This window comes from Capra hircus, chromosome 14 (assembly GCF_001704415.2).
Source record: "Capra hircus breed San Clemente chromosome 14, ASM170441v1, whole genome shotgun sequence".
NCBI classification, from domain to species: domain Eukaryota; kingdom Metazoa; phylum Chordata; class Mammalia; order Artiodactyla; family Bovidae; genus Capra; species Capra hircus.
In genome coordinates this window covers 78,813,473-78,831,292 of record NC_030821.1, presented here as the reverse complement: position 1 = coordinate 78,831,292, position 17,820 = coordinate 78,813,473, and the positions used below count along the sequence as shown (strand labels likewise).

At 51.1% G+C, this 17,820-nt stretch overlaps 1 protein-coding gene across 6 annotated transcripts in view; it reads left to right on the top strand.

Annotated features, from left to right (window-relative positions):
• TRAPPC9 (trafficking protein particle complex 9) overlaps positions 1-17,820 on the top strand; it is a 391,636-nt gene that overhangs the window by 102,538 nt on the left and 271,278 nt on the right. For all 6 annotated transcript variants that reach the window (XM_018058608.1, XM_018058607.1, XM_018058610.1 and 3 more), the window contains one exon: positions 1,242-1,394. In XM_018058608.1, the coding sequence (XP_017914097.1) occupies positions 1,242-1,394 (153 nt within the window). The remainder of the gene's footprint in view (positions 1-1,241; positions 1,395-17,820) is intronic.

Sequence of the window (17,820 nt, the reverse complement as noted above, 5' to 3'; positions counted from 1 at the left end):
GGCAGGAGGAGAAGGGGATGACAGAGAATGAGATGGTTGGATGGCATCACCGACTCAATGAACATGGGTTTGGGTGGACTCCGGGAGTTGGTGATGGATAGGGAAGCCTGGCGTGCTGTGGTTCATGGGGTCACGAAGAGTCGGACACGACTGAGCTACTGAACTGAACTAAATGAAGTGAAGAACCAGAAAGGCCCACCTTTGAGGCATAAAAGAACATCAAACCCGACAAGGAAGCAGCTCGGCTTTGTGTCCTGCTGCAGCTTGGGGGGTGGTGCGTGTACTGTGACCCCGTCTGTGTCGTTACTGAGGTGTAAACACCTCAGTGGTTTGGCTGCAGAAGGTGAACAAGCCGTTCCCTGTGGACCTGCCTGTTGTCTGAACATGTCGCTCTTAGGACGTGGAACTTAATGCAGAAACTGGCAGCTCAGTCAGATCCTTTCTGAGGGCACCCTAAGCTTGCAGGCAGTGGGGGCTGAGGGTGTGGCAGGGCCTCAGCATCTTGGCCGGTATTGGCGTTTCGGAGAGAGATTTGCTGTGGCTGGTGGAGAGGTGTTAGTGCACACGGCTGTAGTCTTGGGGCCTAGGATCCGGGCTTCCAGCACCCGGGGCCCACACGGAGGGCTTGTCCATGCTGGCTCCAGCTTGCCTGGCGTCTCTTACACCCTTCCATTCCGAATTAATCTATGAGATAGAAAAGTAAAGACAAAGACTGCCTTAGCCTGGTTGACACATACTGTAGGCTGTGCGTGATGGGGTCATGGAGAGAATCTCGCTCCTGCTAGTGCTTTGTGGGGGACGCAGTCACTTGCATTGTGAGTCAGGTGTGGGCCAAAATCCCAGAGAGGAATACGTTCCAGCAGGCGGCTAGAGCTTCAGGACTGGAGGTCAGGTCAGTTTGTAAAACCTAATCAGTGTTTTCCAGAATAGGCTGCAAACTCAAAAGTAAAACAGTTGCTGGCAAGTGTATAGAATCTGTGTGTTCTGTACATTATTCTGTAGCAGGAGGGTCCTCTTGAGAACAGAGTGCAGTGTTCTTGTCCAAGGTGGTGCTCACAGACGCAGGTGATGGCCTTGCAGCAGCCGCGATTCTGGAATTTTCTGGCGCTTTGATCCGTCACGTTACAGGGTTTGCATCTTCCCTTGCTGTTGAAGATGCACGTGGGTTTTCTTGGAGCATTGCTGGGTCTCAGGCTGCCTCTGTCACATGAGGATTATCACCTTTGTTGCTGTCATTGTAGAAAAACTGTACGGCGACTTCCTGAGCTGGAAACTGGAAGACACCCTTGCCCAGTTCCCTTTGCAACCTGGAAAGGTGGCCACCTTCACCATCAGCATCAAAGTGAAGCTGGACTTCTCCTGCCAGGAGAATCTCCTCCAAGACCTCAGCGATGGTAAGCTCTCCCTGACTCTGATTAGCACGTGGTGGCCCCCAGACGCATGGCAGCAATCACCATCCCCCCAGCCCCGCTGTTCTGTCTCTGTTCCGTGCTTGTCATGCATCGACTCAAGCAGCGTGAGACTTCTCCCGGGCACGCGCTTAGTGAGTGAGTTACCGTGGACGTGGAAAGTAATAAAAGTACTTTTTAGTTGAACGGTTTCTTAATTTGCACTCTCTGCCATTTTGTGCTCATTTGCCAGGAGGTCATCCTGAATTAGTGGAATATAGGAATCACTGCTTTTTTTTTTCCCCCGAGTATAACTGCTGTGATCCCTTAGACATCTAATTAGCTGTGATTATAAAGTTCTCCTTCAAAGTCTGGTGATTTCTATAAAAAGATGGAGTGTGGAGAAAAGGAGCTTATTTTTGTCATAACATGAGGACTGGCTGATTAGGGGTAAGACTGAGGAGATTAATTGTGTCGGTTTATGAAGCATGGGGGCATCATGGGGTGTATCCACTCAGGCGGCCAGAGAGAGCTGCACAGCCGGCGTGGCTGCCGCACGCGCTTGTCTGCTCGCAGTGCTGGGGGTCTGGGGGTCGGGTCCAGGGGCCAGTGTGGCCGGGCTCTGTGAGAGCCTCCTTCCTGGCTTGCAGACGGTGCCTCTTCTCCGTGTCCTTCCTTGGCCGAGAGCAAGCGAGCCTGGTGTCTCTTCCCCTGCTCACAGGGATGCCAGTTTTCTCAGACTAAGGCCCCACCCTGTGGCTCATTTGACTTTCATCACCTCCTCAAGCCCAGCTTCAATTTTAGTCACACCAGAGGTTGGGGCTTCGACATATGGATTTGGGGGCCACTGCCAGTCCAAGGCTGTTGTTGGAGACAGTCAATGGATCCCGTTGCTAGAACTTAGTAACTATGTGACTTTGACTTCTCTCTGCCTCAGTCTCCTAACTTATAAGGTGACAGTAATACCCCATTTGTACAGTTGCTGGGAGGATGTGCCCTTCACCTGGACTGTGGTAAGGCGTCAACAAGTGTTAGTTATATTATACTCCCTCTCCCCCCTTACGGATTTTTAGTATTACAAGACATGTAACCACCTCTCATTAGAGACGAACACTCCACCGGGCTCTTGGAAAGCAGAGATGAATGAGTGATGGCCTGCCCCCGGACAGCAGTAACAACGGCCGCCTGATGCCAAGAGCTGAGTCATTGGAAGAAGACCCCAGTGCTGGGAAAGATTAAGGGCAGGAAGAGAAGGGGGCAACAGAGGATGAGATGGTTGGATGGCGTCACTAACTCAGTGGACGTGAGTTTGAGCAAACTCTGGGAGATAGTGAAGGACAGGGGAGCCTGGCGTGCTGTAGTCCATGGGGTTCCAAAAGTTAGACACAGCTTAGCAACTGGCCAACAGCACACTAAGTCCATGACACACTTGGTGAAGTGTCCTCTCCTGTACTCTCGGGAGTGTACCTATTAAAATTTTACTGTGTCCATGAAGATTGAAAAGTAAGTTTACTGTTGGACACACAAAAAACGGAAAATACCATGTAGATTTAACAATACACAAGGACTTAAAAATGCCAGGTGAAATGGATATTTCCTCTGTGTAAAGGACTTTATGACACTGGACTGCATCTTTCTGTCAGTAGACAGAGACCTCTTTTCCCCAAGAAGGGAGTTTGGCGGAGTCAGTGGTGCCCAACACCTATCCTGGGAAGGCTTGATGAGTTGTCATGCCCAGGGGTGTGTCCAGCCAAGTGCATGGCCAGCTGAGGACCTTGGACGTGAGAGCTGAGGGAGCGGACGGTGACTGGTACTGCCGCTCACTTGGGGTGGGGTGCCCCTGGGAGCGAGAGAGCACAGACCCTTTGGGTGGAAACCAAAGCTGCTTCCGTTTTGGTGGCTCTTTGACTTTATGTGTTCAGCATGGATGTATCTTCTTGTGTTTCTGCCTTTAGCTACAGAATTCTGGAGGACTGCCTGTGCCCTCCTAAGCTGAAAGTAAAATTGCAGCTTGGGATTTATAGTCTGGAAATACCTTCTTCTCACTTTGAAAATAAAACCAAATGGAAGAGAACTAGAGTTAGGATTACCAACTGGCCTATAAGTGTAAGGCTGTCCTAGTTTCCGGTCGGTTAGATAAAGCACAGGTGTAGTGGAGCATGGTTGTCGTTAACGAGATGCCCTCTTTATTTATTTTTGTACTGATGTGTGTTTATTTTTGTGATGCAGTGTCATGGTTTATGGCATTTATATTAATAGTAGAACTGAATTAGAAGATAGTTTTTATTGTGTGTTAAAGTAATCTACTTTGACACAAATTTGCGTTAATGTATCTAGTGGTCTGGCAAATACAGTATTTGAAGTGAGATGCCCTCTCCATGGTCTCTCCAGGTGGCACGGTGATAAAGAATCTGCCTGCTAATGCAGGAGATGCAGGAAGATGTGGGTTCAGTCCCTGGGTAAGGAAGATCCCCTGAAGGAGGAAATGGCAACCCACTCTGGTACTCTTGCCTGGAGAATCCCGTGGGCAGAGGAGCCTGGGAGATGCCCCATGGCGGGTGCTTGGTCTGGCAGTTTCAGACCTCTAGCTAGGGTTCTGGATTGGCCTTTCAGGCAGGCTCTCGCATTAGCTGTGGTTTCTGAATCTAGATGCCGTTTCATAAACTTGCAGACGGACTTCCCTGCTGTCCAATGGCTGAGACTCCAAGCTCCCAATGCAGGAGGCCCAGGCTTGATCCCTGGTCAGAGAAAGAGCCTGGTGGGCTTCCATCTATGGGGTCACACAGAGTTAGACACGACTGAAGTGACTTAGCAACAGCAGAGAACTAGATCCCACGTGCTGCAAGACGAAAGATGCTGCACGCTGTAACTAAGACCTGGAGCAGTCAAACAAACAAATGTTTCAGAAACAACAAAAGCTTGCAGCAGTAAATGTAGCTGCCATGCAGAGCAGGACACTGGACCCAGTGTGGGCTGTAGACACATGGAAGAGAATGAATATTTGTTGAGCATTGTTAGATATTGCATATCAGATCTGGATCAGCCACTTTATTTGCATTATTTCTATTTTGTCTTCCCAACACCTCTATAAAGTAGATGATTCCATTTTGTTTGGGAAAAAAAAAAAAAAACAATTGGAAGGATTGTTCTCCATTAGAGGAGGTGGAAGAGATCTAACACTCTGATGCTATCTATGTGCAATCCTTAATCATGTCCTGGATTGAAAATAGACTCTGAAGATGTTTTTGGGCCTCAGGATTCTGGCCGAGGTGAGAGAGAAGCCCTCATCTTGGCACTCGTTCTGCGCAGCCAAGAAAGCACGGCACCCCCTGCCCCCACCATCTTGACAATGTCCCTCCAGGGAGGAGGTCTGGCTGACTCCGTCTCTCTGGCGCTGAGCTGCTGCCTTCAGGGAGGGTGAGCTGGGTAGAGTTAGTGCGTCCAATCTCAGTGTGTACTGCGGCTTCTCTGCTGGGTCCCTGGACCTCCACAGAGGCCCTCTCCTGTGTGCGTGATGGTCTAAATTAGTGTTCTTTGGGGAGAAGACAGCAGAAAACTCTAATTCTGCCAGGATAGTGATACCACTCTCTGCAAGAGTGAGATTAAACTGGCTTCAGTGATTGCTGTGGCGGACATAGGGTTGATCCTGGTATTCTGAAACTGTATGTTAACGTAGAATCAAGTTAACGATCCATTCTGTGATAATCTAATTCTAGCACCTGACTCTGCTGCTGAACGCGGATTCTCACGTGGAAGAGGTAACTGATGTAAGATGACAGAGATGAAGTAAAAACCCGTAGTCTAGAATTTAACTAAAAGGTAGCAGGAAGAAATTATGGGGTGTGTAAAGATCCATCCGTCTGCCGTGTCTACTCCAAGGCCTAGACACCCAGCAGCTCGGCCACAGTGGGCCTCCTAATGCCTGTGTCCCGGTATTGAGAGAAGCCAGGGCTTCCTGGAGAAGTGGCCCCTTCCAGGTCTGGGGCAGGAAGTGTCTGTGGTGAGGTGGTCTGGGAATATCCTGCGGAGCCTGCAGCAGGGAAGCTGTCAGAGCGAAGGTACTAAGGAGGACCCCACGTGAAGAGGCTGCTGCTGGCAGTCTGAGCTTCAGCGGGCTGATGCCTGCACTTCAGTCAGGGCTTCTGAGTGCTTCCAGAGAGGGTTCCCCGCCTCAGAGTGATGGGGAGAGTGATGTCATCCTGAAGGTGACAGGTAATGAACACGTGTTCCGCCTCTCCGTTCAAATGTATGGTTGGACGGCCTGAGAGTTGATGACGGCAGTCTCTCTTCACAGAAGCATTCCAGCCAGCACTTGAGAAGGGCGGGTAGAATTAGAAGCCTGCCACTTTGCAGTTCCTAACAGATTATGGGTCGAGACCATGCGCATCCTCACAGCAAAATAAGAGACAGGCAGGCGTTATGGTCCTCCTGATGGGAGAACACACGCCGCCTGTGGGTTCGTGTCACCCCACGTCACACCTGAGACTGACGAGCACTCGCGGCTCTCCCTGCCAATTCATGAGAAAACCTGTGAGGCTCCTCTGGTTCAGACGACGGTCAGCTCTGCAGGCAACCTGGTTCCACCAACGAGTCGATGTGAGGAGAGAAGGGGAGGCAGTCCTGGAGAGGGGCGCTGGGGACACGGCAGGTTGTCCTGAGCCTGCGGCGCTGTTTCCTGCGCTGGCGGTGTCTGTCCCTCCTGCGCCGGCGGTGTCTGTCCCTCCTGCGCCGGCGGTGTCTGTCCCTCCTGCGTCTGCCTGCTGAGCCCCACCTAGTCGTGCCCGCCTCACGGCCCACGTGTCCCCGCGGCACCTCCAGACGCTGCCACGGCTTCTCCCACACTGTATCCCTTCACATCTCTCCACTCCCAGCACCCAGCGCAGGGCCTGCCTCAGAGAAGATCCCAGGATCGACCTCGCTGAGGAGATGAAAGGCATGTTGTGGAGCGAGACGCGCCGGCCTGACCCTGCGTTCAGGGAGGGGATTGCGGCCTGGCGGGTGGCCCGACTCGGGGTGAGCTGGGCGGGTGGCCGTGGCTGGAGGCTCAGGACAAGGAGGGGGTTTAGGTCGGGATGGTAGGTTCGGGGGTGAGGAAGGCCTGAAACTCAGGGAACTAGCTCAGACTCTGTTGGCGAGTCCCTGAAAGTTCTCTGAGAAAAGGTTGGCGTGATGGAGACTGTGGGAAGAAGGCGGGTGGGCGGCTTGGTGCCGAGAGTGCGGCAGGTGGCAGGTGTGAGGGCTCGAAGGTGCAGCGCGTAGATGTGAAGCAGGAGAGAGTGCGCGGCGGGCAGGCGGCAGGGGAGGGGTTTGTCTCTACCGAGTGCATCCGACCCGCTGGGGGCCTGGGGTGCCTGCAGCGTGGGGTTGAGGAGCTGGCCCAGTGTTTGGTGAGCTGTTAGAATTTGTTCTGCTCCCCACGGAAGTGCTTCTTGCCTGAAATGTCTCGTTTGTTAAACTAAGACAAAATCTGCCTATGGTATAAGTTTGAATCATTTCAGTTCTTTGTCCACAGTTGGAGATTTGGGTTAAAAAAAAGAAGCCATGTTTACCTTCAGCATTTCATTATGTTTGCATCTTCACAGTTTGCAGATTCAGCCTCTGACCGTTGCTGGGGACTGGTTTTATTTGCAGCCCTTGCTATGGAACCCTGTGTGTTCCTGTCCCTAAGCTGTCCCTCCCTGAGGACTGTGCCTGAGACCTGGCGGCACCCAGCCCGTCTGCCCTGGTCTGCCGCTCTCTGCAAAAGCAGATACTTGTTCTGGGAAGATGCAGTCTCACTTTTTAAAGACCAGTGAGTCCTGAATTACCCAGAAATCAAATACCAGTTGCAATCTTAATATCAGGAGAGTTCTTGTTTTCTTAATCCCTAGATTCCTGAGGCTTTCATAAAGGTCTGATTTTCTTTTTACTTTTTTAGAAGACGTTCTTAACTTGGATTTTTTCTGAGGCCACAGAGTATGGAGGCTGGAAGCTGTACTGCATCTCTCCCCTGTTCCCCCTCACCTGCCCCCCGCCTACCCCGTCCCCGCTTCCCCATGTGAGAGCATGTGATAGAGGTGCTGGCCGCTCTCCCTAGAACCCCGGGAGGGAGCTGGACGGTGGCCTCGGAATCTGGGCTCTGTGCCTCCAGCCTCTGGTCCCCGGGGCCGCTCCGGCTCCCTGCTGCCACAGTTGTCTGCATTTCTGGTCCCACACACTACAGCGCCCCCAGACTGAGACGGGGCCAGGGCCATCTTTGTCTTTAATTCCAAAGCCTGCTCCCGGCCTGGAGGTCTCCTCCCTCTTGCTTCTCCTCCTTGCGCTCCGTCCATTCCACATGCTGCCTCCTCCCTTCCATCTTGACCGTCACAGAGCAGAATCGCTCAGAGCTCTATCCAGTGTCCTCTTCTTCCTTTCCAAGTGTGCTCTCTTGCCTCTGCTCAGATGGCTTCAGTGACCATCAGCCCCAGCCCACTGCACCGCCAGACCTCTTCTCTGTGCTTCTGGTCCGAGGGCTGACTGTGGGCTCTGAGGGCTCTGGTTCTGGGGGAGATAGGGTGGGTGAGGCCAGGGACAGGCTTGCTTGGCGGCTGCCGTTCCCCTCCCCCAGCCACAGGGGTTTGCACCCCTGTCTTGCGCTCTACTCTGTGCTGTTGCCCCGCAGATGAAGGCCTTGATCCCGTGGGGTCAGGGGAGGGGCTGCTGTGGGGCAGTGGCTCTGGCCCCCTCCCCTCCAGCCCCAGCGGGCGTCCTTGCCCTGGTGGAAGATCGTACGTGGTGTGCATGGAAGCCCTGGGGGCTTCCTGCTCCCCTTGCCCACGCCAGGCCTTCTCAGGCACTTGCAGTGTCTGGCTGAACCTGTGAACTGGCCTTTGTGGCCCGCAGAGGCACCTGTGCTGGGGTCCTGCTTTTCTCTGGAGGTGCCTGCCCACAGATTTCAGGTTAGTTTTCTCTAGCACTTCATTTCTCTCATCAGTTCAGGACAAGTCAATTTCTAGTTTGTCAAGTGTCTTCTTGTCTTCAGGATGGAAGTGATGTGTTTTTTTTTTTTTTCCCCGCGAGTTCTCAACATCTCCAAGCTGTAATCAGAAGCCCACACCCTTTCAATCAGATCTCCAATGATTTTCAGGTTGTGTTGGTCATTTGTCAGACTACATGCTGTTTTTGTTGTGTGTTCAGCAGGTTCTCTGCTTTTGCTCTCAAGGAAAAGGTTAATGGTGCAGTGGACAGCTGGCCCCTCGTTATGTTCAGCTGGCGTTGCCCACTAGCTTCCGACTCACAAGCCGTCATCTCACAGCTCGATGGCTCAGCCGAGGGAAAGGTCAGGCTGCTTCTGCTTCCTGGAGCTCCGGGGGCACCTCTGAGTGAGACAGAGAGCTGGGCTCTTGCCCCCGCCGTCTCATAACCTGGGGGTCCCCTGGTCCCTGTCAGCCTGCAAGAGGGACGGCTGACTCGGGTCTGAACTCATAACTCTCTGAACCACCAGGAGAGGATGAAGTCCAGGTGTTTGTCATTCACCAGCAACAGGTGATCTTCCTGCGGGCACCGGGGCCGAGGTCTTTTGGAACGTTTGCTCACGTGACCACCAAGGTGGTGGTGGTGATTCTCAGGAGACAGATTGGGTGTTCAGGAAAGGTGATTGAAGAGGATTTTTCCCGCTAAAAGGTGAAAGAGGTGACTTCCGTGGATCCCTGCAGGCTGGTGTGCTGTGAGCGCTCCACACCCACCGTCAGCGCTCTGCTTCAGGCTCTGGTCATTGATTATCTGGACCTTGTTGGGAGCCTTCTGAGTGGTCTCCCAGCAGCTCACTCTGCCCCCTCTTCGCTGTCATACATGGTTTCCCTGCAGTCCTTTCTCCGAGTGGAACCTGTCCACGTCACTCCTGCCCTGCACCTTCCAAGGGCCCTAGCCACCAGGACGGTGGGTGTGGTCCTGCCCTGGCTACCTGTTTGGTCTCCTTGCCCACCTGTCTCTTCTCTATCATTTGGTTTGTTTGCCAGAAACCACTGAATTACATGTTTCTGACTTGCCACGTCTTCTTAGGCCTTCTGCCTTTTAGTGTAGGCCAGAGAGGGGGTTGAACTCTGTTGCATGTTGGAATCAGCTGGGGGTCTTTAAAAGCTCTGCCTGGCTCCTGCTCTAGACCTCATGATTTCATAGGCATGGAGTATGACCTGGGCCTCAGGATGTTGTAAAGTGTCCCAAATGGTTCATGAAAATATCCAAGTTTGGGAACCATTGACATAGACTCTCTTTCTTCCAGAAAAACTTACTCATTCTCCAGGTCTGAAAATGAATTTGGGAGTGTTGTGTTCCTCTTCTCAATTTTTGGGAGAGTCTGAGGAGGACTGGTGTTAATTTTTTCAATGTTTGGTAGAATTCATCTGTAAAACCATTTTAATTTATCTGCTTTAGTTTTAGTACTTGAATGGGAGTGGATATTATGGAATGTTTGAGGTTATAGAAGTATAACAAATTACTAGTATTTTGTTTTAATCAGAATACTAGTAATACATGGATCACAGAGAATAACAGGATGAGATGGTTGGATGGCATCACTGACTCAGTGGACATGAGTTTGAGCAAGCTCCGGGAGATGGTGATGGGCAGGGAAGCCTGGCGTGCTGTAGTCCATGGGGTCGCAAAGAATCAGACACAACTGAGCAACTGAACTGTTCTAATTAAGTAACAAGACTTTCTTTCTTTCTTGGTTTTTATAATGCAGTGTGTAGTTTAATAAAGTAAGCAGTTATGGCGTGGATTTTCCCCTCCACAGATATTTCTGGAGTGTGTGTTCCAGGCACAGGCACACCTTGGGGATATTGTGGATTCAGTTCCAGACAACCACAATAAAGCGGACACTGCAGTTACAGCGGGTCATAGGATTGTGTGTTTCTCAGTTCTTGTAAAAGTTTTGTGTATGCTGTATTCTATTCAGTGTGCAGTAGCATTGTGTCTGAGAAAAGAATGCACATGACTTAGTTAAAAATGCTTCGTTGCTCAAAAAATGCCAAAACAGCTGTAATAGTAACATCAAATATCACTGATCAAAGATATAATAACAGATATAGCATAATAATATTGAAAAAGTCAGAGATACTGTGAAGAATACCGAAATGCAAGACAGACATGAAGTGAGAAAATGCTGCTGGAAAAGTGTTCCCAGCAGGGTTTCCACAGACCTTGAGTTTGTAAAAAATGCAGTATCTGTGAAGTGCAGTAGAGTGAGGTGACCTGTGCTCTGCTGCTCTCGGGATGGTCCTGAGATGTAAAATGAGATGTAGCCCCTGCCCGCAAGGAGCCTCGCATCCCGGGCAGTGCTGTCTGTCAGAAGTCTGTGCCGGGGAAACTCCAGGAGGGTGACCAGGAGTCGTGTGTGGCTTTGGTCGCCTGTGATGGGGACGGTGCATCTAAAGATCTCAAGTGTTGTTTGATATTAATCACTTTGTTAATCACTCTGTTAAGACTGCACAGGTCTGATGAGAGAGGCAGTGTCGCACGTAAATGAAAAATGGCAGCTTTGCTAAGTGCTGGACAGGAGAGGTACCTTCTGCTATGACAGGAAGTGGGGCAAGGCTTGTCTACAGAGGTGATGATGGAGGTAAAACTCACAGGATGAGGAGGACCTGAGGGCATGAAAGGAGGAGGGCTGGGAAAATAGTTTTTCACGTATATGTAAAAACTGTGGCAGAAAGCAAGTTTTGGGAACTTAATTTTTGAAAAGTGTGTGTGTGTGGTGAGAAAGAGAATTCTTATAGCTATTCCACAAGAGAATTTGTATTAACAACTGATTTATTGGGGAGAAAAGGTTTCAGGGGATGATGCTAGGTGAACCTTTCCTTTTGATAATTCCTAAAACTAATGTTCTCACTTGAAGCCATCAGCTTTGTGATTTCTGTGGTGTGGCTAACTCTTTAATGAAGAAATAATGACTTTCCCAATCTTCCAGGGTTGTGCAGTGCTTGAGGACTACTGTGAAGAGGGCTCAGACATTCAGGCTATACTTTGAATTTCTTGTTTTTAAAAGAACAAGCATGTGTCATTATTTGGCCTGGGATCACTGCTCTCCCTCTATCATCTTGTGGAAAAGGCATTCTACTTCCAAATTGGCAGTACTCTGGTTTGGTTTTTCTGAATTTTATCCTAAAATAACATGCCAATTGAGCTATTTCTGAGGCTTTCTTCAGAGAATTAATGTTCATTTATTTGTGTTTCTAAGTAGGAATGGAATAATACATGTAAACAAGGTATGAAAGATGTGTAAGACCAGAGGAAAAATGTGAGTGCAGCGTTTATGAGCACTGTTGAGAGCACTTCTGTTGATCAGTTATCAGTGTTGATCTTTCCCGAGGTTGGGGGCCAGGGGCTTGGCAGGGCCTGGGCTCTGCCTCTGTGTCCAGTGCTCCTTAAGGCGATCGGTTCCGGACAGAGAAACAAGGCTGAGTGCTGAAGAACTGATGCTTTTGAACTGTGGTGCTGGAGCAGACTCTTGAGAGGCCCTTGGACTGCAAGGACATCCAACCAGTCCATCCTAAAGGAAATCAATCCTGAGTGTTCATTGGAAGGACTGACACGGAAGCTGAAATTCCAATACTTTGGTCACCTGATGCGAAGAGCTGACTCATTAAACAAGACCCTGATACTGGGAAATTTGAAGGCAGGAGGAGAAGGGGGCGACAGAGGATGAGATGGTTGGATGGCATCACCGACACGATGGACGTGAGTTTGAGCAAACTCTGGGTGATGGTAAAGGACAGGGAAGCTGGGCGTGCTGCAGTCCACGGGGTCCCAAAGAGTCAGACACAATTAGTGACTGAACAACAGGAGAAAGAGAATACGCCTGGAATTTGAACATGTCCTCATGTGTCTTAACATTTTTTTTTTAATTGAAGTCTAGTTGATTTACAGTGTTAATTTCTGTATATAGCAAAGTGATTCAGTTAGACATATATATCTGTTCATATTCTTTTCTGTCATGGTTTATCATAGGATATTGATGATAGTTCCCTGTGCTATACAGTATCCCTCTAGTCTCTTTATCCTTCACTTCTTCAAAGATTTCCAAAGAAAAGGTGGCACTTTCAGGCTCCCATTTCAGAGCTCCATTACCAGGGGTGACTGGCATCCTTATCTTTGAATAAGCGTCATCTGCTGTGGTATCACCTGATTCTTTTCCCCCTTGACCATCTTTAGAAGGGGAGAAACTCAGTAATGTCCTGAAGCTAACAGGACTGTCCAGTGGTTTAAAAGTCCACTGGAGTTCATTTCTGGTGTGGCCTGTGATTCAAATGGTGTCACTTTTCAGCAAAGGTAAGCATCGTCTTCAGCGGGCTTCCAAATGTGATCTCCTAGGAAACTGGCTCTTGCAGCGTGTCAGACACCTGGTCTGCTGTGAAGAGGTGTGGATTTGCGCTTCACCTTGGAGGTGACAGCCGGACGTTGCGGTGAGGGTGCATCTCGTATCCACTGCCCTGTGGATCTGTACCTGTGTTTCTTCTCTTACCTGGGACACTGGAAGCAGGTCCTGCTCCCAGATTTCAGGGCTGCAGCTTCAAAGGACTTTGTGTGATGCTGCCTCGTTCACAGCAGACGCTGAGAGGTGGGGTGACTACGCTGAAAACAGGCTGACTCAGCATTCAGGCTGACTCCAGCCCAACGTTCAGATGTCTGTGCACACGTGTCCTCTCTTAGATGTTCACCGTCTCAGTCACAGTGTTCAGACGTCTATGCACACATGCGATCTATTACACGTTCACTGTCTCAGTTGCTCTGCTTGTTTTATGACCATCAGAACTCCCCTGATTGTACACTTGAAATGTCTGCAGGTTATGACACGTTAGTCGTGTCTCAGCAACTACGTTAAGATGAGATGCTCTGGCGCTGGGTGAGGGCACCTGGAATGAGAGCCTGTGGAGGAAGGAGAGGCCATTCGTGGGCAGAGAGCACTGAGGGCCGACGGGGCCCCGTGGGAGGGGCGCCACCCCCTGCTCTAGAGGGACGGAAGGCCAGTGCCATCAGAGGCGTGGGCGTGGGCCGAGGGCTGTTGCCTTGTGGACAGTATATAAAAGCCACTTTTCTACATGAATTATTTTTCTTCCTAAGCATATCCCCAAGTTTCTGAATGAATGAACACACCACTTTCTCTGTGAAGATTGAGGCTGAGTGTTGCCTGATTCCTGAGCCAAATGTTTCTCCTGCTTTGGTTTTCCTGAGGATGTTTTATGATCGCCAGATGGGCTTTTTGGCACCCATGGGCTTTATGAATAATTTAAAAAGCATCTTCAAAGTACATCCCACCTGCAACAGCGTGCCCTGACAAGCTCCCACCAGGAGACGGTCATCTCCTTTGGCCTTTGTAGATGTATATTATCCTGCTGTAGTTTATTTTGCACACCTGGCATCGGTGAGAAAAATGTGCATTCAGCCTTTGGCATTAGTGTCTCTTTCAAAAGTGCGCAAAAACAGACACATTCCCTGAGTGGCCCTCCCCACCCCTTGCCGGAGACAGATGCTAAGCCACTGTGAGGGGCCTCCCAGGGGGTGCTGTGTAGGTTTTGGCCACAGCAGCCTGGCCGGGAGGTTTTCTGGAAGCTCATGGGAGGGTGGAAGTGTGCTGCTTGTCCCGGCTGTAGTAGGTCTTCATGAATCCGACAGTCCTGACTTCTAGTTCTCGCCACACTGCTGATGAACTGCTAAGTTATTTATCTTCTCAGGCTCGCCAGTCCCTCATCTACAGAGCCAATAAGATCATGCCCACCCCACCTCGCAGAGCATGGGGAGCAGTCAGTGCCGTGTCCAGAGTACCCGGTGCCACGCCGAGTCACAGGAGACACGCAGCCACCAGCCCCTCTTGGGGCGGCGTTTCTATCGTGAGTGTGCTGTTTCTCCCCACTGCACGCATCCCACTTCCAGCTGTCATCTCTCCCAGTTGTCACCATACTTGGATACAGCCGACTTCGAGAGACATGTTACTATTTTAGCATGTTAGACTGTATTTCTGAATTGCCCACAGAGATGCTCTTAATAGAAAAATTGAGCACTATAAACAGTAACTCTGAAGTTCTCTCTAAACGCTCAGTTTGATTCACGATGATCTACCAGGCTCGTCCCATTCTTAAATACCCTCTGTCCTCATAAATCTGCCCAGCTCTGCAGCGGTCTTCCCACGAGGCTGCCTTCGTCTGTTAGTAACTTTTTTTGGTCTTGTCTCCCCATTAGTTGTCATTCCCGTCTGTTCTCTGTTCTATTTGCGGTAGCCTGAGTTGGCAGGAAAACTGGCCGATAACGGCTGAGCAGAGCTTCCTTGCTGTTTGCACCCGCGCGGCTGGGAGCGGCCCCTCCTTGCTCACCCCTGACTCCATCCAGCCTCTTGCCGCCCTCTGTTGCCTCCTCTCTGGCCCTGTCCCCACGCAGGTGAAGGGCTTCTCTGCCACCTTCCGGAGGCCAGCTTCTGCCTCCCGTCCTAGCTGCTGACCTCTGTCCCCATTAATCATTTATATGTCACTTGTCTTTTCCATTCTTCATTGGATCAGGGGGCAGAATATTTTAGTCTGTGAAGTCAGAGAGTAGCTTTCCTTGTGTATATTTCTTCTGAGCTTGAAGATTACAGGTTTCTGAGGTTTCCCTGAGGTTTTGAGGTCTTTGTCAGAAAAGGAGGCAAATTTCAGGTCTAATTTTTAGCCTTTTTGGCGCAGGGCTGACATCTCAGAGCCCTCTAGTGCAACTTCTCACCAGTTCCCTTGCATTGGATCCCATTTTTGAGTCAAGCATGCTGAGGTCGCAGGGTGCTGTGGCTTGCTCAGTCTCTGTGTGGTGGGAACAGCGGGTGCAGGAAGGCCCCAGCCTGTGTCTTGAGAGCCTGTGGCTTCAGGAGGAACCACCCTGCCTGCCCTTCCTAGATCAAGTCTCAGAAAGACTCTTCGAGGCCCTGCCGGCGTCTCATGTCCGTCCTTTGGATCTGCTGCTGCTGATGAAAGGTCTCTGCCTCTCACCACAGCTGCATCAGAGCCACCCCTGGAACCACCTGGGGTGGAGAGGGAGCTGCTCCACGAGGAAGCACAAATAGGCCCTCTGCTCAGGACATTCCCCGCTGCAGCACAGAGCCCCTGGACCCTGCAGAAAGGGCATGTGCAGTGCGGTTACGAGTGTGAAACAAGGCAGACAAGAACCCTAGTCCTTTGGGAGCCAGCCGCCTGTGCGTCACGAGTGATGGAAACTTCCCCAGGGAGGGGTGAGCTGTGCTCTACCCCAGGCCGTGTGTGGGGAGCGAGGGGATGGCATTTAAATCCGTCAGGCACCTCTCTTAACTCAGCAGGGACGACTGAAGTCGTCCCTCGGGGGCTCCCTGACAGGCCCCACTGGACCTAGTGTCTAGAGTCTCAAGAGTGTAGAGTTTGTGTTTTGCAAATGTCTATGTTCATGATACTGCTGCCGTTCACAGCAGGCACTGTGGTGTAGTGGAGGGCTTTATAGATTATCCCCATGGTGCTGGGGGAAGGAGAAGAAGGAGAGAAAAAGCTCTTTCAAACCTCACGACTTTGGATTTACTTTTGCAAATGGGTCTTTGCACAGGGACACATGAGGAAAGTTCAGTTAATGGAGAATTGAGTTGATTATTGAATGTGACTTTGGGATGATGGAATTTTTGTTGACCGTGGTGTGTAGACTGCCAAATTTGACCTGTGATTTTTTTCATTTACTTAATGTTTTGCTGTGGGTTTGTGACTTGCGGGAGCCTTTGCAGCTGCTGTGGGGGCGTGGTAGTGAAATTGAGAAGAGCCTGGTCTTCAAGGGGTTTAGGTCATGTGAGGGATCTCAGGCGTGCGTATTGATTGTTGTAATAATCATGATGGCTATTTTTGTTGCACGTTCGCCAGGTTCCAGCCTCTTGATAGACGTTTCATCTTCTCTGGCCCGTCCGAGTCCTCCAGGCCCTGCCTTGCAGCCGGTCTTCCTGGACGCAGGGCCGCCTGGGGTGAGGGCGGTGCTGGGGTGCCGAGGAAGGAGCATTGTCTGCCAGGGCGGCTGGGGACGCATGATGACAAAGTAGGGTGTTAGGATCCACGGAGACGGTGGTCAGAGGTGCACAGAATGAGGAGGAGATGCAGGGCAGGGTAGGGCTGACAGGGAACGTGTTTTGGCAGAACCGGCCAAGTCCGGTTGCATGTACGGACCTAATGGAAGCTGGGCTCTGGTCCTGGGGGCCACAGTGTTTCCTTTCTGCGCTTCGCTCAGCATGTTGCCCTCTGGGGTTCCCACCCAGAGCTTCCAGGGCCCACTCCCCTCAGGAGCTACAGAAAGTCCTTATTTCCCCATCACATCCAGGGAGTGTGTACGGTTCTCCTTGGACTCTCAGCCCTTCTATCCATTCTCCAGGAGCCGAAGGTGCCTTTGGGGAAGGCTGATGCCTGGATCATGGACACGAGCTCTTCCTGGTCTTGTTAGCCCTCCAGTACCTTGAAGAGATTTAAAAGTGGCTGTGTCCATGCCCTCCAAGGGTTCTCGGTGGCCGGGTTGGTCTGACTGGTCTACCTGCTGTGATCAGGAGGCTCTCCTGAAGTGCTTTCGGTCCCTGTTGAGTCTGAGCTGCTCTTGGGGTCCGTGCTCCCCTGCTCGCTGGTTGGATGACACGTTGGCGCCTGGCTTGCTTGTCACTGAGTTTCGGCGTTGCCCTGCTGCTCTGTCGACTTTCTGTTGGGACCCTGAGGGCTTCATGAACTATTCTGCAGCCACTTCCTGAAATTGTGTTTTGGGTCTGCTTCTTCTCTGCTTAATGCAAATCATTTAAAAACTAACTCTTCATGGTGATGCTCCCAGCAAACGTTTCTTCACAACTGGCGGTCTGATTTAGAAGTGCTTCTAGTTGATAACTGAGTCGGTTTTTGGGGGGCACAGAAGATACTTTCCTGCACTGCTGTTAGCAGTGTTTATAGTCTGGAAATGAGGGCGGGTGGCATTTTTCTTCAGCCTTGTGTGGCCATTGTGCTGTCCAGAGGGCCTTTGAGTAGCTCAGGGAGTCCGGGAGGGGCGTAACCTGACTGACATTTCTGTGGACTGACTGCTGTGGGGGCGCATGGACGGGCAACGTGAGGGGCAGCCAAGGAGGCCTCCTCTGCTGCCCTGGAGGGAGGCGGTGGGACCCAGACCCGAGTGGTAGCCTTGAAGGCCGTTTCAGGAAGCACCTTGAGAGCTAACAAGACTTCTGGGCGGATGGGATGCGGATGTGAGACCAAGGACATTGGGGCAAGTCCCCGGGTTAGGCTGACAGGTGACGTCAGGGACTTGGAGAGACGGCCAGCGGTGGTGGGCCCTCTACAGGGGTTCACACAGTCCTTTGACCCAGTAGTGGCTCCTGGGACTGGGAGAGGAGATGGCTTGCAGTCTGAGTTAGGGGGCCAGGTGAAGCCAGCCTCGGGAATGGAGGCTGCAGGAGCAGCTCATGCAGGCTGGTGAC